The following is a 24,061-nucleotide window of genomic DNA, read 5'->3' as shown; positions in this document are numbered from 1 at the left end:
AACTTCTACAACACTTCAAAAAAAAAAAAAACTGCAGCAAACGGACCCGACCATTCAGGGCTAATATATACTTATTTATGGAAAGGGGTAGTTTGACAGCAAGTTCTCTAAACTTCGACCCAATATTCAGAAGACCGTAAATAGATATAGGATTCCAATTTCTGTGCCATGGAGTCAGATACAATAGAAAGCGTCAAAACCGGAAATAATATGAATGATATTATTAATATTATAATATTATAATATATTATAATTTTATTGGGAAGTATGGATAAATTTTTCGGTTGGAGGGGGAGGGTAAATTTACTGATTGGGGATTTTCCATGGTGAAAATTTTCCATGGGTTAGGAAGTTTCCGGGGGATGAACTTTTCAGGGGAAATTTTACACTGACGGAACTTTCTAGAATTCTTTTACGAATTTGTTTTTTTATTTGTCTTACTTTCTCTTTGCCGACTCAATTTTACATATAGAGATGGTAATGGTAATTATCCAAGGTTAATTTTTACCAGGATTGAATTGTCTAGAGGATCTTTATTTGGAAGGGGAGCCGGGTTTCCCGGTATTATTTATAAAAAAGATCAGAAATCAAATTTATAAAAAATTCAACTGAAAGTAAGGAGCAATATCAAAACCTCAAATGAAGAGAAATTACTAGTATACAAGAGGGTTTGTCCCCTTCTTACTACTTTGCTCCTTACGCTAAAGTTATATCCCAATCCTTTAAGAACGACTCCTGAAACACAAGGGTCGTTTAATTTTAACAGTAAGAAAGATTTTTTAAAAGCACTAGGAAACTTTAGCGTGAAGATTGAGGTATTAAGAACGGGGCAACACCCCTCATATACGTAATAATTGCTCTTTACTTTCAGTAGAAAAAAACTTGTTTTTTTTAAATTTAATATTGGGCAAGTAGGACAGTTTTCCTCGCAACTGCAACAGCCATGTAAATTCAGGAACATTACCAGCAGTTATTTCAGTGCAAGCTTAGAGTAACAGGACGTATTTAATTGTGCTATAGATTCATATTGAGTTTCGCAAGGGAAACTAAAAAATGAGGGGGGGGGGGGAAACAAGCGAACAAATACAAAAACTGGGGTAGCACCACTATCCAATAAAAAAAGAGAAACTAGCGGGATATTTGGCTTATATTTTCTGTAATGAAGGGGACAAAGGTTTTTTCATATCTGGAGGTAAAACAGTGAACGGGGGACAAGATAGGAATGGGTTCAGAAGCATCTCGAAGGGGAGGAATCTAGATAAGGAGTGACGTTTGGGGAAAATGCCTTCCGTGCGAAGGTTGGTTGTGGCATTTTTTGCCCAACAGAGGCACAATTTAACTCTCCTCTGCTCAAGTGTTTCCAACCTAATTTTCCTTAGAAGCAGAGTATTGCTCCTTGTCTTTTTGGAAATTATTCGCAGGGCCCTTTTTTGGATGGATTCAGTTTCTTCTGATTCTTCGTGGGAGGGGCCGGTATTTCAAAGTAGACAAGTATATTCAAGATGCGGGCGTACAAAAGAAGTGTAAATTCTTAAGGATTGAAAAGGAGCGACGCCTAATTTATTTAGGAGATTAAAGAGGGAGGTAGCTATACGGATGGAATCTTAAACATGGATTTTCCACTTTAAATTAGAAGAAATCGTGACGACAAGTAATTTAAAGAAGGACACAAAAATTTCAGGAGTTAAGGTGACGGGGCGAGGATTTAAGGAAAAATTATTTCTCCAACAACTTTAAAGAATTAACTGTTTGTTTTTTTCGTCATTCAGCTAGTAATAAAGTGGTCTCTAACCTCTGCAGATTTCAATCACTTGGCCCTGCTGGACAAACAACCCTACCTCCTGGTTTTTCCCCATGGAGCTATAATCGTGTAGCAAGAAGTACGCTGGTCAGCTGAAGAGTTGGAGAAAGCTAAAATGGCTGTAACTCGTTTTCTTATTTCTGGTATGTTTGATGAGCGCAAAATCATGATTCATGGGACCATAGCAATGGCTGACACAAGATTTGCCGTGTCCAGTATTGCCAGTTCATATATGTTTAGAGTTATGTCGTAAGTATTTGGATTTCTAATGATTTTTAAGAGCCCAAAACTGTAGTTACGGGAGCCACTTCAAATATGTTTTGTGGTTTAAAATGGGTATAATAAGCCTTAAAAGACTAGCGCCATTGATATTGCAGTATCAACCTGCATAAAAAATTCAAAACAAGCTTATCCTAATTTATTAAGATTAAAATTACATTTAAAGATCTGAGTTTATTTAGATCTACCGTGGAGCTGATAAACCTATTCAGATTCTTTGTTCTTAAATTATTTATTTCACATAGTAAAATAACTAGGGCTAAAGCCGAGAGCCTCAGTTCAGGAAAATTACAGGGCGGGGCAACATGTATTTGTCAAAATCTAAGGAGGGAAATTTTTTAACGAAAATATAAAAAAAATTGTATTTTTCAATGAAATACCCAATAAAAGGTTTTTTTTCTAAAATTGAGGGGAGAGAAAATTGCCTCTTTAAATGACTCCTGGCTAAAGTAATATAATATACACTTGTTCTAAAATGTACATAAATATACCTATTGTTTGCTTTTGGCTTGTTGGCTAGCTTGGAGTTTTGGCCAGTTGTTCCTTATACTCTTTGATTAAACGAATAGCTTATTTCAGTAAAAATATAGACTAAAAATAGTATGGTCAAAAGCTACATACAATACTGTCTTGTTTTAAGATGTTCCTAACCACACAAGTTTATTGCCTATAGTGCTAAAGAGGAATAAGAGAAAAAGTAAATCGAGGGAGCATATTATTTCCTACTATCTGCTTGTATAATACTACTTGGCGAAGGAAATTGTAAATATTATCCAATGCCTGTCATGTTTAAAGACCATAGGCTAAAGAACATTATCTTTCATTCGTGTATTTACGCTTATTTCGTGAACAGCTGGGAAAAAAAGCCAGGGAAAAAATACCAGAAAACCGAGAATCAGAAAAAGCCTTGAGCCCAAAACCTGTCAGCCAGAGTGGTTTGTTTGAACTTTCGCAACAAAAAGGGGTAAGGGAGCTTGCCTTGACCGTGTACTATTCAAAAAGACTATGAATTATTTATTTTATAATTATTTTGATAATTATTTATTATTTGGTAATTGATTTAATAACTATTTAATAACACCATAATTATGTATTGATTGGTTATCTATTTCTTAAATATTGATTGTTCTGTGTGTGTGTGTGTGTGTGTGTGTGTGTGTGTGTGTGTGTGTATATATATATATATATATATATATATATATATATATATATATATATATATATATATATATATATATATATATATATATATATATATATATATATATATATATATATATATATATATATATATATATATATATATATATATATATATATATATATATATATATATATATATACATATATATATATATATATATATATATATATATATATATATATATATATATATATATATATATATATATATATATATATATATATATATATATATATATATATATATATATATACATATATATATATATATATATATATATATATATATATATATATATATATATATATATATATATATATATATATATATATATATATATATATATATATATATATTTATGCATTATACAAAAATGTTTATTGGTATAAACAATTAACTACTATTTAATGATTTAGTTAATTTACAGTTGATTAAAATAATAAATCATTAATTAATTTAATAAATGTTTTAATAAACCCGTGCTTTACAGTTTGTAAAATTTGAAGTGTCGGTTTCTGCTTTTTAGTTTGTGTCTCGATTTTTGTAGTCCTTGGAGCAGAGTAATTCAAGAAGTGCCACCTAGCATTATAATTTTCATAGGTTAGGGCAGATGACGCTGATGCTTTTTTCTCGTTGACTAAAGTTAGTCTATAGTCTTAACAGTGATGTATTGTTTTTTCTAGGCGACTAATTTGCTAAACTTGCCTAAATTATGAACTAAAAAATCAACCATATTTAAACGTCCACGCTAATGACGAGTATCGTTTTTATCTTTCTTAGGGTTAAAAACATACCAAATGCAACAGAGATTACATAAGGATCAGGGAATGAGAAGAATAGTAAAGTTCTATAGGAAAGCCACTGAAATTACGTGTTTTTTGTATCTATTAAATCCTACTCTATATAGTATTTTTTTTGGTTAGTAAGGTCCAAAACATGTTTTAAATTTACATACATGCTTCACAGAATTATAATAATAGACGGGGTCGTATCCATTATTTTTTTCGGGGTGTGGGGGGGGGGGGGGGCTTCAAAAGGATTTTGTTGGGGGGGGGGGGCAAAAAAACTTAGAAAAATGTATCAAAATTTTTTTGTTCCGTTCGTTTTTATGAGTCTGATACATTTCGGGGGAGAAGGAGTTCAAACCATCTACCCCCTGGATACGGCCTTGATAAAAGACAACTTCCGAAGGGAAATTACAAAGAATTTTTACCTATGTTTTTTACTACGTTTTATATGCATTCATTGGTGAATAGAATTATTTCCTTATTGAGGTCTAAAGAGTGGAAAGACGAGTATCTAATCCGGAGCCTGTATTCCCTGTGCCTTGGTTCTGTCCCTGAGCAAAGTCCTGTTTTAGATGTTAATATTGGCCAGCCCCAATGTACAGAAAAGGACTTGAAGCCAGAAAAGGTTCGCTTACCAATATGCCGAAGGGTGAAACTTAAATTGGTCCCTTTACTGAGGAAAGGGGCTGAAATGGTTATAATCATGCCGGACATTCTTTTCGTAAGTATGAAAATAAGATATTTTATAAATTTTTGTAAAATTGAGCTAGTAAACACTTGGAAAATTACAACTGATATTGGATTTTACTTAAATTGAGTGTTATTACAAGAAATTTTGTTTATTTTTGAACAATAGCTGTCACATTATTGAGTAGCAATGTATGCTGGTAGTCTAGTATAAATTTCAAATTTTAGACTACATTTAATTATCCTTCCTCTTAAAGATTAACGTGTATTTCAAAGTTATTCGAGAATTTGAGGAATGCTTTATATTCTAAGGTAGAATCCTGCACAAGAAAGACGGTAACAGCTTAACATTTCCATGGGATTTGGTCTAGGTCTGGGGCTTCTTTACTTAGGTTTGGGTCATTCTCTTGACCCAGGTCATCCAGGACATCCTCTTGAGTCGTTTTAGGGCTTCAACCTCAGCCAACTCATGCGCAAGCCATTTGTATTATGTCCTATCGGGTGATTACATCGGGTGATTAAAAACAAAACAAGTTTTATCAACTGAAATTAAGAAGCAACTTTGAAAATTAAAACGGTTAGAAATTGTCCCAGATATGATTGGGGCTGCCCGTTCCTCATTCCTCGCTCTTAACACTAAAGTTTTAAAGTTCTTTAAAAATACTTATCATTCAAATTCAACAGCCCTTGTTTTCAGGAGTAGTTCTTTAAGAATTTGGACCACAAATCTAACTATAGTGTAAAGACCGAGGGATGAAGATATGGTAGCTTACTCATATATGGATTAATTTCTGTTCGTTTTAATGTTGCCCCTTAGTTTCAGTTGAAAAAATATTTTTATTATTTAATTTGTGACCGTTTTTCAAATCGTGTTAGGAAACAACCCTCACCCTTCGGGGTAAAATTTACTCTGGAAATTTCCTCCCCAGAAACTTTCTTTCCCAGAGAATATTCTTCCCGTGGAACTCCCCCTCCCCCGCAGAAAATTCCACCCGAAAAATTGTCGTGTGTTTCCCAATAACAAATGTTATATGTAAACAATGGGCAAATTGCATAATATACAATACTTTCCCCAAGGGCTGGGGGGGGGGGGGGGTGTGCTGAACCAAATGACTATCTCAGATTTTGATCAGATGTCCTGCAGAAAAGGGGATGTTGGAGGGGGGCTATTTGCCCTCCAATCTTTTTGGTCACTCAAAAAGGGCACTTTTAATTTCTATGGCTCCCCTCATGACGAAGAAAATGGAGAAATCCTTAAAGGGCAATTTAAGGAGACAGCTCAACTCTATTTGCTTGATGTGGCAGACCAGGATATCTATTGCCGTTAGACTCAACTGAAAATGGCTCCGGTGGACGGGATTCTTTGGTGTACTTCCATGTTCGTGATATGGTCAGTGCATTTGATTCTCACAGTGTATGGAGGAATGTCGAATCCTAGAATTGTTTTTTCGTCTTCGGTTTCGAGTTTTCGAGTTCCGTGTTTCGTATTTATGCACGACTATCTTTAATTGTCGCAGGGTTAATTCACAAAAATTAGGGAGGAGTGTATTTTCAAAATCCATTTTTTTTTTCAATCTTTACAATGAAAAATCAAAAAGGTATTTTTCTGTGAAAATACGACTACTAATAATAATAACTCACCGCAGCATCAAGCAGCCTGAGGCCAACACAGCTACGCACGTTTCTCCTACATCCCAATCTATTCAAAGCCCCCTGCTTAAACCCTCCCAGGAAGTTCCCATTTCCCTTAAATCTTTCTTTACGACATCCTCCGACCCCAAATTACGACGAACTGCTTTCAGTTTAGCCTTCGACTGGTTTCAAAAGAGGCACCTTTTTCATCCTTTAGCTAAAGACATTGCCCCCTTACTCATTCCCGGTCTATGCGTGCAGCCGTGTTTCTCATAACTGAACATCACGTCTCACCACGTATCCTGATTTATATAAAGAGATTCATTAGTGTAAACACCCATCGAACGAGTAACTTTCACGTGACAAAATAGCTAACCGAGAAATCCGTTTTTTTGTTTGGAGCACACCGGTTAAATACATATTATTTTAACCGTTAATCACTGTATAGGAATATTGGTGATTTTTGTGTTTATTTTTTATCCTAAAATAATTTAAAAATAAGTTACATAGTGAAAAAAAAACCTGTTGTCTTGGATCGGATAATAATCACATCTAAACATCAACAAAAGTATAATACAAGAAGATAAAACATTTCAATTTCTATTTACCCATTAGCAAGAGCGTCAAGCTACCAACGTAAAAAAGTTACAAACTGATTAAGATAATTAAATAATGATAATGTTATCACATTAACCTTGCTTAGAAATAAATTATAATAATTCTATAATTTACAGTCCTTTGTCAGTCAAGAGATGATCTTAAGTGTTCTCCACGTACCTGTCCGGTGCTCATGACCGTCCACAGTATAAATCTTGCTTGAGATAGAGCACAAACGTGCTTAACTCCTGATTTAATACGAAACCAGCTACTAGCCTCATTTTATACCTTAAATGCAGCAATGCTATTCTTGTACATGGCACTAATTATTTTATTGTTTTGTCTGGTGTACCATACAAGGATAAAACCTTGGCTAAAGATCTTCTATCAACAGAATCAAACGCTTGCTCATAATCTATAAAACTGAGGACCAAAGGTGTTGGATACCTCAGGCACTTCTCAATTATCAATGTAAGAGTGGAAATTTGAGAGTGAAACCTAAGAGTGAAAAATACCGAAAAAACTCTCACTTTACGCCACTGCGGGATCCATTTGATGAGCAATATTACTTAAGAAAGAATATAACCCTTGTGTTTTCCGTCACTACCTAACAATTGTTAAATCCTAACTGTGCTGTTCATTGTAATTTGATACAATGATTTCATGGTTTTCCACAACTTCGTAATAGCACAAAACATTAGATGTGTTCCAAATTTAATATTGAGTAAAAAAATTGTATATTTTTACCTCTTTGTCGCTTATGAGGAGGTTGAAACATTCAACAATCTCTTAATCCTTTTATCTTTGGCTATAAAGACTGTCGATTTTGCAAGTTCATTTTACTTTTGTTTGCTTAGCTGCACATTTTCATGCAATGATTAGGCTAGAAATAAGTGAAGATGAAAAGGTGAAGACAGCTTCCTTTACCTTGGCAGTATTATTAGTAAAGACGGTTGGAGCAGTGGATATGTTAAAAGTAGAATAGCCAAGGCCCATTGGTTTTTTTTCACATTTGAAAAAAGTTTAGAAGAATAGGAAGATAAGTCTGCAAACCAAGATTAGAAAATTGTAAGCTTTTGTAATGACTGTGGTCAAATATGGTTCTGAAGCATGGGTGCTCCGAAAAGTGGATGAAGATTTGCTAGATGTTTTCAAGAAAATTGCCTAGGGATTGTTCTGTGTACCCGGCTGACTGACCGTATTTCAAACGATAGGCTTTACAAAAAATGGGGTTCAGTCCCGCTTTCTAGGACTATAATGAGAAAAAGGTTGTAATGGTTAGGGCACGTTCTGTGGATGAAGGACGACAAGTTGCCTAAGATTGTCCTTATTGGCCAACCGTCGAAGGCTGAACGGAAAGGAGGTTGTCTACGGTTGGGGTGGAAGGATGTCACAAAGAAAGATTTAAGAGAAATGTGAACTTCTTATGAGGGTATAAAGAGGGATGCTTTTAATGTATTTGGATGGAGGAGGAGCATGTCTAGCTGTGTTTTCCTCAGACAGCTTGGTGCTGCGGTGAGCTGTTACTAGTAGTAATATATACTTCGTTGTCATGTAAAACTATGGTTTTGATTATTTGTTCCAAACTTCCATCACGAAAGACAGATGGCAAATTACTATTTTTTTTTTTTATTTACTACTATTTTCTTCATTGTTGTTCTTTTTTCCATTCTTTTTCTCCCATTTTTCTGATTTTGGTTTGCAGCTGAATTCGAAAGAGTTCTTTTAGGATGAAAATTATTCTTTCAATTGACTATTAATGAGATGTGAAATGTGGAGTAGCTTTTCCTAACGAATGTGAGGGCACTGACAGATACTACTTTGCTGCTTGTTGGCTAAAAAGTTTTAGTTTCTGGTAGGAGGAATAGCAAAGAGTACACTACAGGGCTGAAATAAGAAATTCTGGGGAGCGACTAAATATATTTAAGTGCTTAAGCTAACATTCTGCATGTACTAATTTCTTCTCAGCATTGTTCCAGTTTGCTTTCCATTCTCTTTTTCCGTTTTTTTTTCTCTCTCATTGTGTAGGAGTTCCTTAAATCACTCCTTGTTGATAAGACACTTTGAACTTCTTCCCTAAATAGAAGAGTTGTTGACTCAGACTTGTTGTTGACTCAGATGATTAGCTTTTAAGGTTCCAAGTCTAAACCCTTGAGTCAGATCTAAGCTTTTGGGGTGGTCCTGACTTAGTCTAAATAGGACTGGATCCAATATTGCAGTTATTTTAGCATGATCTCTGATATACATTCTGATAGACAGCATCGTTGAGAAAAAAAGTTATAATTTATTTAATTTTTATTGGGCTATTAGTTTATATATATAAATGTATATAAAACAAGATTTATATATATATATATATATATATATATATATATATATATATATATATATATATATATATATATATATATATAGATATATATATATATATATATATATATATATATATATATATATATATGTATATATGTATATATATATATATATATATATATATATATATATATATATATATATATATATATATATATATATATATATATATATATATATATATATATGTATATATGTATGTGTGTATGTATGTGTGTGTGTGTGTATGTATGTATGTATGTATGTATGTATGTATGTATATATATATATAAAACAAGATTGACATTTGCATTTTTTCACTTTTTGTATTTTTACACAAAGATCCTTTAATATATATATATATATATATATATATATATATATATATATATATATATATATATATATATATATATATATATATATATATATATATATATATATATATATATATATATATATATATATATATATATATATATATATATATATATATATATATATATATATATATATATATATATATATATATATATATATATATATATATATATATATATATATATATATATATATATATATATATATATATATATATATATATATACGAATGCTGAAAACTGTAAATCTTTTTTTTTCAGGGGGGGGGGTATTCTGAAGGTCTTGTGTATGTGCCTCTTAGGAATGATGCATTTACAACTATTCTCTCTTCTCTCCAAAATTAAGAATATTTATTTTTTAGCTCGTATATGATTGTATATTTGGTATCGACACAACGACTAATCTAAGGAGCAGTGGACTCTTGTTGCTTCAAGATCTCTTGTGGTATTCTGATGACAAAGTGGATCTAGCAGCTGTTGCACCATCTCTATTAAAGCTTACCATGTTTATGATTGGAAACTTGAAATATGAAGGAGACAGTACATTAAAGGTAACTTATGTGGTCGTGTTTTATTTGTTTTCTGTTTGTTTGTTGTTTTTTTTGTCCCGACATAATTTTTTATAGAAAATATTGAAATAATTGCAAATCACGTCCTATTTTTGCTTATTCACATTATCCCCTTATTCAGCAGAGCTTATTGGGATCAATTGCAGTTGCTTATTGAATGTGGGCAGTTTTTATGCTCCATTGAACACCATTTGAACAGCAAAATTAATTTTTTGCGAGTAATTTGAAAATTGGCAGAATGATTAAGGTTTAGTGGTCTAACTTCCTCTTTTTGTACCCCTATGGTGTTCCTATTTTACCAAAAACTATAGTTGAAATGACAAAAAAAAACAATTCGAGTTAAAATCTTGCTGCTCCGGAAAACCCTTTAAAAAAGGTTCTTAAATTAAAGGATTTTTAATTTATCCTGATACCTCTTCTTCTTCTTCTTCTTCTTGTTTGGATTAGTATGGGAACGCTTTTGCATAATATCATCACCTGAATCAAATTCCGAGCCGAGCTGTGCTGCTACAGCTGAGTTTGAACTCTGGGGCCCGTATTACCAAGATTAGATCAAACCCACTGCGCCACTACAACACTTTTATCCTGATAGATAAATACGTCAAGAATTTTCTATCTAGGAAAGAACAAATTATAGCATTTTGAGACCTGGCATGCAATAAGCGAATGATTAATTTGATGAGGCTCTTGCTAAAGGCGATTGGGCCCAATCGGATCCCGCATTTGAAAGGGCTTGCGTTACCATTAAAATGAACAAAAAAAATTTTTGAAATTTAAAGCAAATTGTTTTTGATGATAAGGGATATTATGAGTTATACAAATAATTAAAAAATACATTTATTCAAGTTTACGTTGCTAAATAAGATTTATCGGTATGTTTATTATTATGTAATGTAAACTTTATAATATTGAAAACTGATACCAGTAAAAGTTCGTGTCAAACTTATTGAATTTAATCGGGACAGTCCTATATTAGAGAGATTTTGTACTACTTACGCTAACTACTTTACGTACGTAAGCTACTATGTAGGAATATTTTATTTAAATATTTAATATATTGAGAAGGTCCTGCAATATAAAATCGAATTGGGTCCCACATCGATTTAATCTGGGCCTGAATTCAATATGTTCCAATGAGTACTATGGAATGCAATTTAATAATCCCAATTCCCTACTGACCGCCAAAAATCACAAAAATAAATTGCAATACGTTTACTGAATGTGGAGTGTGTCAGATGGAGCCTTACCTGATGAATCAACACAGAAAAGATCGAGGACCGTAAGCCCGAGGACTGTAGGACCGAGTTATGAATGTTAATGGAGCTTTAATTTCTTGAAATGGGTCCAGTATTCGAAAGTACTTGAACTGATTTGCGTGCACTCATCTAGATTAAAGATGTCTAGCTAGCTAGGATTTCTTAGTATAATAATAAGGCGAAATAAGTTTAATGAAAGATAACATTATTAAGAAGCTTGAAAAAAAATATGCAAAGAAACACCAAATTACTGTTGAAATGAATATACAAAAAAAAAGGATTTTTAGATTTTTGGGGGTGGGGCGAAATGCCCCCTGCCTTCCCCAATTGACGCCACTGTTTAAGGGTATCCATTATACTAGGTAGAAGGATTTATGACTGATGGGTATGGAACAGCAGTTGCTAGAGTTTACTGGCATTGTTTTATCTAATGCGATGTTCCATAGAGTAGCTTGACTTTGTGCTAAATTGTCTTGATCGAGCTCAGACAATCTTACTGATGGTTAAGTGATACAGTAGCGCTCATTCTCAAAACTTCTTTTACATCCAAAGGTTTTAAAAAAACCTGAAAGTCAAGATGGAAAAAACAGTAACCTCTTCTCTTTTTCTTTACCAAAATGAAAATATAAATGTATGTCACTACCTGAGAAGATGCAGCTAGACTGGTAATTATATTATTCATTTAAAGGTAATTATTTTCTATGAATTCCAGAGACTCCATGGAGCCAGTTACGAGTAAAATAACACTGGACTCTATTGTTTCAATTCCAATGTAGGGCTGCCACGTAGGCAAATGCTTAGCCTAGTCTCTGGCAAAAACTGTCGCATTGAAAAATACGACAGTTTTATGCGACAGAAATTACTATGGTAATTTGGAGAGGTGGATATGATAATAGGCAGATATGAATATGGTAATGCTAAGATATGATACTATGGAGAAATTGCCAAGCTTTTAGATATAGAAAAACAAATTTATGGTTATGAGTCATTACCGAAATCGAAACTGAGATCTGAACACTTATTTTCAAAATGAATTGCTAAATACAATTCCAAAGTGCTATGCAAGCCTTATGGTAAAAAATAATATAGGGGTTCGCCACCAAGGTGGTGTTAAGATCGAACTAGACTAATTTGATTCTTTGTTTTTCAGGACTTCTACAGCTTCAAGCCTGATAATCAACAGAGGGTGTCAGCTCTTACTGTTCTATCATATTTAGCTAAAAAGTCCCCAGGAGTGCTGAGGGATAACGTGGACTGTATTCATATGCTTTTGTCCTCACTAGAAAAGGTAGCCTTCTTGACCTATTACGAGCAGTTTCCTACAGTAGTTGTGTGAATACAAATCGTGCATTGGTTAGTTGAGGAACGCCTTGCTAAGCTTTTTATTAATTAACTCCACCCCTCTGTGAGTATATTTAGGGGTTCTTGGGAGTTAGTATTTGCTTCCATGTTTTTATTCTATATTTTCAACCGCTGATCTATTTTTCAATCTATTTGTGATTTATTTTTGTATCGGTTTTGAAAGTCCTTGAGTGTTTAATGGGGTTGTAGGATGGTATTGAAAAAGAATGTTCGCAGAGGTGTAGCTAGGGTTTTAGCGCCCCGGGGCAATGTTTGATTTCGCCCCTCTCCATCACTTCCACAATATAAGTAAAAAAAAGAGAAAAAACCTCAGTTGGGCGCTCCCTCAAAGGCTGCTCCCGGGAAAATTTGTTCATCTTGAAGTCCCCCTTAGCTGTGCCACTGTCACCAGTGTTGAAGTAAGTATGTGGAACTAGTAGTGACATTGTCTACAGCAATCTTCAATGTGATAGATGGCGATATTAACTTCGTCTTTTTTTCGATTTGCCTTTGCAATTTTTGTTACGAATTTTGTAACTCATTATATTTGGCACCACTGTCGAGTATTGCATATTATCCGGTTAGGTTTTAAAGTTCAATGATGGCTTTGATCTAATAGGAAAGACTAAAAAAATCATGGGAAATTATTATTTATGAAGAAGCTTTGATATCAATGAACAAAACCACCCTGTAGCTCCAGCCCAAATGGGAGGCTGTCTGGAGGGAGAGGGGGGGGGCCTTATTAACGGGGAAGTCAAAACTTAAATAATTATACAAGAATCGTGGATCGTGTAGCTGCAAAATTCATTAACTATAGATGGCATGAGGTACTAAATTACTAATTATTTTACTAAGTTACTAACTATTTTACCTCGTGACTAAATTACATTCGGGATAGATTCAAAACAGCTACTAAGAGCCACTATTCTCGGAGTCCCTAGGAGTTTGCACTGCTAAACGGAGACATAATATTTCCTTGAGCGAACTGGATATTAAACTTCCCTTATAATCATGGGTAACTCTTCCCAACATGTTCGTCTGAACATCAATGGATATCTACTTTGCTCTGTGTCCGGTAGACTACTTTATATGGCCGCCCAAATGTAAAAACGTGTATATATACCTTTCATTATTACGAGAAAATCCTCTTTAGACTTTCTCAAGTTTTGCGGCACTGTTGCCACCCATTGCGCCACACTAGACACAGGATCGAAGTGAAATGCTGTTAGGATTGGTTTTAGACAGTATTCTTTCTAATTATGCAATTAAAATACATTTCAAAGTCCGCTGTCAAATGTCTATTTTCAATTTTGGCAAAAGGGGCAAATGCTTCAGATACGTGTTTTTGCCAGAAAAATATTTGCATTGGTTTTTATTAGGACATTCTTGCATATACCATTCGATTTAATTCTTTTGAGCTGAATTCAGTGGTATATCTAACTCGGAAAGTGACTTTTCATGTATATGTTACCGTGAATGTCCGAAATCTGGTTAATGTCGACATTCATCGGTGAATGTCGGGAAGTTCCTTTTTCTCTGCTTGGATTCAATTAGCTTTGCGAGTCAGCTTTTTCAGTCTTATGCAAGCTATGATGGTAAAAGTTAAAATTAGGTTAGGTTAGATGATGTTAGTTTAGGATAGATCAGGTTAGGTTAATTTGGTTCTAAGTATCAGAAGTGGGTTAAAAACCTAAGCTAACCCAACCTAACCTCACCAAACCTAATCTAACCTAACCTGTCATCGTCAAACCTTGCTTTAAATTGAAAAAGTTGACTGGCAACGCTGACTAAATGCAAGGAGAAAAAGGGTATTCCTAACATTCACCAGTTTGTGGACATTCATGGTAACATATATACGCGTTTTTATCTTTGGACGGCTGTATAGTTAATTTTTAGTTCATCGTATCTTGCTATGGCCTAGGTAATGAAAGAATTGTATTTTTACTTTACGATTTCACTGCAAAAGGAAAGCCACCCGCTTAAAGCACTCACAGAGCACTTGCTTCTGCCTTTAATATCTTACGTTTATACGTTTCCACGTTTAGCACGCTATTTTCAAAGCAAGGTTTTTTCTAGGGGGGGGGGGGGTGCAGAAGTTTTGACCCCCCCCCCCCCTGCCGAAATGTTTGTCCGACTCATAAAAGCGTAACAAAAATGATTATAAACAAATTTTTCATGCGTTTTTAAAGTCTTTTTTGTAACCCCCCCTCCCGAAAAATTAGTAACAGTAATGAAATGAAGCGTAGACAACAGATAAAGACTGTAAAACATCTTGCATGGAAATTACATAAATATTTAGTTCATCGGTAAAAAAAAAAAAAAAAAAAAAAAAAAAAAAAAAAAAAATGTGAAAAACTGTATGACATGAAATGAACCCTGTTAATTATCCATTTTATGTCTATTCTAATGAACCTTTTTTATTAGAGGAAAAACCACAAACCTTAAATAAGTCCCTTGAAAAAAAATTCGAACTTGCTAAGTTGTGATATGATTATGAAACCATTTAATGTAGCTTTTTTTCCCTTATGTCGCTAATTATACGCTAGCAAATGAACTGTTTTTATTTTTTGCTTTTATTTCACCGGAGCTGTTTATTTTGTCTGTATACGGAAACGGATTTTCTTTCGTTCATCACCAGAAGGAAACCCGTAAATCTCAATTAAAATTTTTGAAAAAACCTTTGAAGCGATAATTTTGAATATTTGAAATATGATTGAAATATTATTTAAACGCATTATTTGTTCTTACCGTTTAAAAAAAGCTATGATATTCGAATCATCATCATTTTCACTGAAAGTATCTTTTTTTTTTTTTTTTTTTTTTTTATCTTGGGACATCCTTTTCCCTCAGCGTAGCACTAATATGCCTGAGTTTTTTGTGTTTCGTTTTTTATTTAGGAGCCCGACAGTGATTTTGCTCAAAGTCTGCGAACAACTATAAGTGGCATTGCACCCTGCTTTGTATCTGCTAGTGAGACCACTAAGCGACTCCTCAAATTCGTGTTCAACCAATATGTCAGCTCGTCAAATGTTCAAGTCCGAATGGTCCTGGTGGAACTAGTTCGAATAATATTCCCAATTACAGACGTCGAAGGTCGCTTTTTGCTTCTGATTTGTTGTGGAGACAGGTATTACCGAGTTAAATTCTTTGATTTACGTAAAATATATGTTAAAATTATTTTTAAAGATCACCCAAGAAACATTGGAAATATGATTTAAGACTGGCTATTATTATTCGTGCTAGGAGTGTCATGAGACTGTCAGGAGGAGTGTCAAAGACTGTCAGACAGCAGGCACAAAAAAGTGTAGGGCAGAATCAAGGCTGTATCCTGGGGGGAGGGGTTAGGGGGTTTGAACTCCCCCTTTCGAAATATTTGTCCAACTCGTAAAAACGTATCAAAAATGTAAATAAACAAATTTTTGGTACGGTTTTTAAAGTTTTTTTATACCCCCCCCCCCAAAAAAAAATATTCTATACCCCCCCCCCCCTCCCGAAAAAAATCCTGGATACGATCCTGGGTATAGTCTTCTGTGAGGACCTGAGAAAAAATCCCCCCTCCCAAATAAAATTGTTACTGAAAGAAGCAGGTCGGTCCCCCATCTGTGAGGACGATTTACTTAAACTATAGCTTTCGAAATACTTATTTACGTTGAGCCCCCTCCCCCCTCCTTCTTTAGTCAAATTTTCTATACATACCCACGTGAGTTTATTTTAAAACTGGTTTTTCTCTGGGCAAATGGAACCTTTACTCAAGAAAGAATACATTCTCAAAATTTGAACCTTTTACCTAGTGAAGCAATGTCAGGGCTCGAGTTTGCGACCCTGTAATTTAGAGTTTCGTCGGCCACACGCTTTTGTGCTAGGCTTGGTTAGTTGGTTTTTACCTTTGGCAGATCTAAAATGGAAAAAATTGGTGTTCTTTAAACAGGCTTTCTATACAACTTACAGATTTAGCCAGTCATTGTATAGGTTTGGGTGAGAAGTATGTTAGATAAATATTGAAAAAGGGAGATAATTTACCTCCTAATATCCCTTCACTCTGAGGAATTTATTTGGACTAATCTCCAACATGGATACTGGGGATAACAGATCTCTTCTCTTTGCGGAAGTATTTTGAGGATCATATAAAATATAATTTTCTTTATGCTTAGATGCACCCTGATATTAAGTTCCTGTGAAGCGTTGGACCTACCCTGGCCCACGGGTTACAGTTGCATACCAATGCGTGTGGCGTACTTAGAACAATTCCTATATTCTGTTGGATATTTGTCCTTTGCCGTGCAGTCGTAAGACTAGAAATAAGTGGTATCTGTAAGAGCCAACGGTAATATATATACAGTAAATTCTGTCTTTTACAGATATCTATATACATAAAGTGTCTTTTTTGCTACATGTTATGACGACATGGACCGATTATATGTTTTTAGAACTTTGCTCAAACAGGCTGATGATCTTTTCCATCAACCTAAATCGAAACTATACCTATACGCTCGTATGGTTTCATTATTTCTAGAAGTAACTGCTTGATAGCAATGGGATTGACCCTGAACCCCTAAAAACTCAACTAGAACGGCCATATTTTGCCGAATTTCCCTAACCAACCTAGTAATTAGGCTGATGATTAATGATCTTGGAAACCTTGATTTCACCTCCCCTCTAAGAACAGACTGAGTTCAAACTCTTGAAAGAGATTATTTTGACCTTGATCTTGCATTTCGGCCAGCTTGGTCGGGATCTGATGCTATATTCAGGTCCTGGTGGCAAGAATGCAAGAATGGGTGTCCTGATGGCAAGAATGTAGGGACCCTTGTCTCTTCCCCTACAGTTGATGAATCGACCTCTAGCTCTGGAAAGGCATAAAGGATCATTCAAGACGTTGATTGCTGCCCATCAATGAGTTTGGCTGAGATCCAACCTTCACTTCTTGTAGATTTTGTGAAGGTAAGAATTTAGGAGCCCTCTTGTTGTTAAGAGGTTGAGCTGGGCTCTAATGTACAAAAGCCATCACTAGGACGCTGGTATCGCTTGCGCTACTTCCCATCGAGCTTGAATAAGATCCAGTTAGTGTCCTAATAGCAAGAAATTTAAAAATGTCTTGGGACCACCAAAGGGCACAATATCCAACCAAGGGCACAAAGGGCACATCTAGCTTGATCGAAATTAGCTTGACCTACCCTTGGTACTCCTGTGAGTAGTACTGACGAAGCAAGATATTTTGGGGCTATCACAGAAGTATCTCTGTCAGTGCGTAGCAAATACCCTAGCAGCAAAGTCCTTGCGTTTAATGACAAAAAAAGGATTTTAGCATCTTGCGGTGGATTAGAAAAAAAATTAACTGACAGTTGACTGACAGTTGTGTTGACTGACAGTTGACAGTCTTTTACACTTAAGGTACCAAAGCCAGTGAAAATGAAGTTTAATTGTTTGTATAAAAAATAAAAAAAAACATTTTCGCATGCTGACCAATGGTCTGCGTTGAGCACGTACCGATCTCCTGACTCGATGCCTTCTGCCTGAAGTGCAGTGCGTGGTTGTGGGCAAATCATCCGACGCTTTCCCTGTTTTCCCCCCAGATTCCTCCAGGCAAACCAATTAGAGCTGGGTCGACTCCGGCTGAGCTTACAGTCACACCATTGACCCCCATCCCAAACCAAAAATCAGCGACACCAGGACTCGAACCCCTGACCTCAGGGTTTCAAGTCCGGAGCAGGAAAAATCAAAGGTTCAGTTCTTAATGAAAAATACCTTCATTTGTATTTATACAGTTTTTAGCAGTTATGGGAGCCAGATTAAACAAAAATAAGAGTGGGAAAAATCAGCCAAAAAATAAGCGAAAAACATGTGGTACCAAATAGGTTAAGAAGGTTTAGTATTGTTTTTTGAAGGTCTAGTTGAATTTGGGAATTAGTAGAATGCTAATGTTTGAAATTTTTATTACTATTAGAATATTTTTTAATAATTACTAGATTGTTAGTTTTTTATTTTTTAGTAGTTTTTCTATTTTTTAATTAGTAGATTGTTAGAAATTTTATGGATGAAAAGCGTTGTCAAATTTACCAATTTCTTTTTCTTTTCCTTTTCTTTTTTTTCTTCTCTTTTTCAAGGTTATTTCTTTTCTTTTTCAAAGTCGAACGCTGTAACTAAAGAAAATTTGATATTGCCTTAAAACTTTATAATTGTTAAACAAGCAAAAAAATAATCTTAAAAAATCGTGGTTTTCAGTTATGGATGAACCAGATGGATCAAAAAGACGTTAAAATTTTAAGTCCTCGGTACTTCAAATTACAACTGCTACGTGCTGTCCATGTGCAGAAAATCTATGTTAAGGCTCACTATTGAGCAGGAACTCCTTTAATGTTGGAATAAATTCTGTGTTTTAATACTAAACTGTTTTTACTAAAAATCACCAATTTGTTCGCAATTTTAAGAAATTTTAGCGAAAGAAAAGATTCTCATTTAGAAGTTTTTCCTTCTTCTTGATCTTTCTTACATGTTTAAATTCAGGCATAGTTTTCCTCGAACATGAATTTCCTATTTGTTTTAATTTAGATGGGTTTTTACTAGGAATGACATTTAATTCTTTAATATGCTGATTACTTAATTTGCAGGGATGAGACTATTGCAAAAGATGCCGTAGACGCCCTTTTTGGACCATTAAAGTCTTGTGCGATGGATGATAGAAGCACTGAAAAGATGGAAACAGACAAGTCAGATCTTGTCCCTTCATATGGAAGACTTTTAAACTATATCATTGAACAGAAGAAGTTCCGTGAATCGTCAGAAAAAGGGATTTTTATTAAAGATCGTGTCGTTGGATTTGACAAAAACACTCTCGAATACGTAAGCATATAGCAGGCAATGCTGTATCCAGTGGGGGGGGTATATAGTGTAGAGTTTGACCTCTCCCCCCACCGAAATTTTGTTCGGCTCGTAGAAATGTAGCAAAATGCATATAAACACATTTTTGATGCGATTTTTCAAGTTTTTTGTACCCTTCTTCCCCCTCTCTCCGAACAAAATCCAGGATACACCCATGATTGCAGGTCTCCCTTTCTTTTAACTATGTTCATCAAGAAGAGAGAGAAGGGAGTGGGGTAAAAAGTCGAGGAAAGAGATAACATGAGACACTAATACTAAAAGTATAACAAAAAATAATTTAAAATTTATGTGAATGTAAAAAAATCGTAGTAAAAATAATAATAATAGCAAGTTAGTTCTTTATTAAAAAGCGAAAAAAGTCGATGAGTAATGTTTATATCTTAATAAAAAAAAAAAAAGTTTGTTGGTCAATAATAAATACAAAAGTGTGCAAAAATCAATAAAAACCTGAAAATTTTCCCTGGGGCTTGGTTCGGGTTGAGTAATATGGAAAGTAGTTAATAGAAGTCATATGAGGATTTGTGATTTGATCAATAGATGGCAATTGTGTTTATCTGATATTTGAGCCAAAGAGTATGGTTAACTTATAAGAGTGGGAATTGGCGCTAATGCTGGAAAAAATCACCGACGTCATCTAGCGTTTGTCGTTTCTTGCCAGTTTTTTCAAACTTGTGCAATTGTGTTTCTTTTTTTCCATTAATGAAGATCAGACACTTGTTACTACACTAATTTCGGCAATTAATGTAATTTAGGTAATTTTGTATTATTATTACACGACAAAAGACCAAATGCTAGTTTTTTTTTTTTTTTTTTTTTTTTTTTTTTTTTTTTTTTTTAAGGATTGTATTATGGAAATGAAATATTTTGATGGAAACGACTGGTTTTAAATATCATCATTAAATATCAGATGTGAAGAAAAATTGAACTTAAGAATCACTAGAAAATTTGTAAACATAAATGCGACCTTAGTGTTTTGCAAAGGTTAAACCCTAATGTAAAGAGTACCGTTGAGAGAGCGCTAGTGCCTCTTATTGTTTAATTAATCCTTTGTACGGTTTTAAAAAGAACAGTAATTAAATTGAAAACTAGTAATTTCGTACGAAAGTAAAGTGGAACGTTAAAAGTGGAAATGAACATAAGTCATCCAGTCTCTTAGAGGGTTGCCCTTCTCCATCAACCTTGTGCTCTCTATACTAAGTTGATTTTCCCTCTAATACTTCAGGAACGAATGCTCTAACTTAGGGGAAATGAAAATCAATGAATTTTTTCACTGAACTCAATACAGTGCAACAACAAAATGATAATACACTCCAACGAAGATTAGAGCTCGTAATTCTTGGGGTTAACAAACATAAGGATTGAACTCATCAACATGATATAAAGTAAATGAATGAATAAAAACAGACCACAAAAAAGGAAAATGAAAGGCAAGAAAAAATAAGAAGAGAGAAAAAAAAAGTAATGCCAGGTAAGCAGTGCACAGGGTGTGACCCCAACGTGGGTAAATGCGCAAAACAGTAAAACAGGCTACATAAAGTGCTTACGCTCCATTGTTAAAGTCCACTAAATCATATATAATATTTTCTTCTTTTTTATTATATTCGTTGTGTCCAAATGACTCGGTGGGGATTTATTCAATAAATCTACATTTATTTGGGACTAGCTTACCCATCTCGCGTTGCTGTGCTCTCAAAAGAAAGGAAATTCAAGCAAAATTCCTCCCTCCCCCCCCCCCGAAGAATTCCCCTCCAAATGGGAAATTCCCCCCGTGTGTTGATAATAATCGTATTCAAAATTTAGAAGTATTGGGAAATCCCCCCCTCCTTGTGGACAATTCTCCCCTGAAAAATTCTCCTAACCCCTAGCCAGTTGAAAACGTCTAGATTTGTCAGTCAAAATATCTTCTGAAGAGGCCACGCGAACAGGGTTTTCGTTTTGGGGATAGGGACGGACGAAGAAGCATATGACTGAGCGGAGAATTGTCAAATGATTTTACAACCAAATTATTTGACAATACCGCATTCTCGCTTTATCTCATTGCATTGTGATAACCTTTTATCTTCACTTAAGAATAGGTGAACATCGGAGCAAAACTAATATTTATTTAGACTTTTCGATGCTTCGATATATTTCAACTTCATAGATCTTACCCACATTGAATCGGCTTTAAACAATCTGAATGGGGTTGCCTCTTCAACCCGACCCTTTCTTGTGATTTTTTTCTTGGATGAGTTGTATTGGAGGATCCACAGGCTCACTGTGTGCTTCCTAACAATACTAATTAAAAACACCTATATTATTTTGGCTAAAACAAGATGTAGTACGTCAATTACTAAAAGTCTATTGAGGGGGAGGAGGATGTTAGGGAGACCACGGTCTCACTTTAATCCTCCTTTCACAGAGATTAGAAATCATTGCATGATTGTATTCAAACTAGGCGAAACATGCCCGCTAAAAAGTTGGTAAGTGTAACGGTCTTTTTGGTCTTGTTGATGATTTATGTTTTGAATTTTTCAGATACTTCGATTTGTTCAATTATCCTTAATAAATGAAGCTGGTCTTGGCCCATTTGAATCTGCTTTGGAGAATCCACATCGAGTTGCCTCTTCAATCCGACCCTTTTTGCTGAATTTGCTCCGAGATGAAAGTTGTGTTCTATCTGCCCATCTTGCACTTTTTACCGAAGCTGTTGAACTATTTCCGAGTCTGAATTTTATTACGTCATTGACGATTCTTGTTGGGGCTGCACCTGAATTTATAGCGGGTGAATTAGTTACACTTATCCCGAATTTAAAGGTAAATCTTCTTTTTTATTTCTTGATAGCAGTAGCTCATAGTGAATGAATGAACTTTATTCCCACTAAAAAGACATAATGTCACTAGCAGAGTAATAAAAGGAAAGATAACTACAAAAAAGCATCAAATAAGAAACGTATAATATATACAAGCAGAACAACAAATGGCCCCTAATATTGCAAAGCATCACACAGTTTTAAATTCATAAAACATCTCTAGTACTTTCAGAAAAACAATGTACGGGTCCGGTATGTTATATTGATTATTAATAGCTGTGTTACGCTTCCAAGGAGGCACACGCAAAGGAAATTTACGAAAACGGTAATGACAAGAACGCAACGTACGTTTATTCTTATCCGATAGGAGAACCCAAATAGGAGAGACCGCCAACACATTTGGTGTAACCATCACCGAAAATAGCTGGGCCCGAATCAGTCGAGTATATGAATCTTTCGAAGATACAATCATACTGTAAGATTTTCGGACTTTACTAGTAAAATCATCTATTAATAAAAGATGTGTCAACTTAACGTTACAACCCACAGGTAGACCAAGATGCACTATAGCCTACTTGAAGAAGATTTTGTTATCTTGTCACAAAGTTTTACTTCTGGGGCAGGAACACTTCCTTTACGATTAAAGACAATAAACTCTGTCTTAGTCTCGCTGAAAGACAGACTGATTTTTTATTTGTGCTTTTCAACGCCACAAAACTCTCTTCAAAACGGGAAAAAGAACGACTTAAAAACAAAATATCGTCGGTATTGTTCAATAAAGACAGATCTTGACTAAGATACAAAAAGTTTGGTTTAACCACATGCTGAGCCTCAACTACACTGTTATTAAAAAAGGTGACGAAAAGACAGCTCCTTGAAGAATCCCTTTTCGAACTGGGATAATAGAAGAAGAAGTTTTTTTTATCCCTCTTTGTAAACTAATCTTAATCTCTACTGCAAGTTTCCGATACAAATTGTGGACTACCGACTTGTCAAGACTGTGGTTATGTGCGCTCAACAGCAGTTGACTATGAAGACTGGAGTCGAATGCTTGACTTGCATCTAAAAGTGCAATAGCAATAGATTCATCAATTCGATCACATTCCAGAAGGATATTACATATAAGATGGTGCACATTTTCTCTACTGCTGCCCTTTCTAAATGCGCTGGATTTAGGATCCTTTGTCCGAGATGACGATGGTTCGAATCCTAGTGTACTCAATTTTTTGGTTTGGAACGGGGGTCACAGGCGTTACTCTGTGCGCCCAGTAAGAGTAGACCCAGGTCTAAATGGGTACCTGGAGAAAGATGGTGAAGGTAAACAGGAAGAGTGTGTTAAGGCACAGGATGGCTGGCCCCAGCCCCCTATTACACTTCCTGTCTGAAGGGCCAAGAAACGGAGACCAGCACCACCGGTAGGGACTGTAAAGTCCAATTCCGTCTTCTTTACCCTTTTTACGTTTCTAGACCCAAACTTGTTACTGGGCATGTAACACCCTCGGTT

General features: G+C 34.8%; 1 protein-coding gene across 1 annotated transcript in view; it reads left to right on the top strand.

Moving 5' to 3' along the window:
- Nucleotides 1–24,061, top strand: part of LOC148939501 (proteasome adapter and scaffold protein ECM29) — a 157,742-nt gene that overhangs the window by 40,645 nt on the left and 93,036 nt on the right. The window contains exons 7-13 of the mRNA XM_089106894.1: nt 1,875–2,050; nt 4,559–4,793; nt 10,083–10,271; nt 12,696–12,833; nt 15,784–16,013; nt 19,495–19,726; nt 22,283–22,561. Of these exons, the coding sequence (XP_088963020.1) occupies nt 1,875–2,050; nt 4,559–4,793; nt 10,083–10,271; nt 12,696–12,833; nt 15,784–16,013; nt 19,495–19,726; nt 22,283–22,561 (1,479 nt within the window). The remainder of the gene's footprint in view (nt 1–1,874; nt 2,051–4,558; nt 4,794–10,082; nt 10,272–12,695; nt 12,834–15,783; nt 16,014–19,494; nt 19,727–22,282; nt 22,562–24,061) is intronic.

Source organism: Artemia sp. Qi Xiang Cuo, chromosome 21, assembly GCF_049724085.1.
Source record: "Artemia sp. Qi Xiang Cuo chromosome 21, ASM4972408v1, whole genome shotgun sequence".
Classification (NCBI taxonomy): domain Eukaryota; kingdom Metazoa; phylum Arthropoda; class Branchiopoda; order Anostraca; family Artemiidae; genus Artemia; species Artemia sp. Qi Xiang Cuo.
The sequence above is the reverse complement of the archived record's forward strand: the minus strand, read 5'-3'. Positions and strand labels throughout refer to the sequence as shown.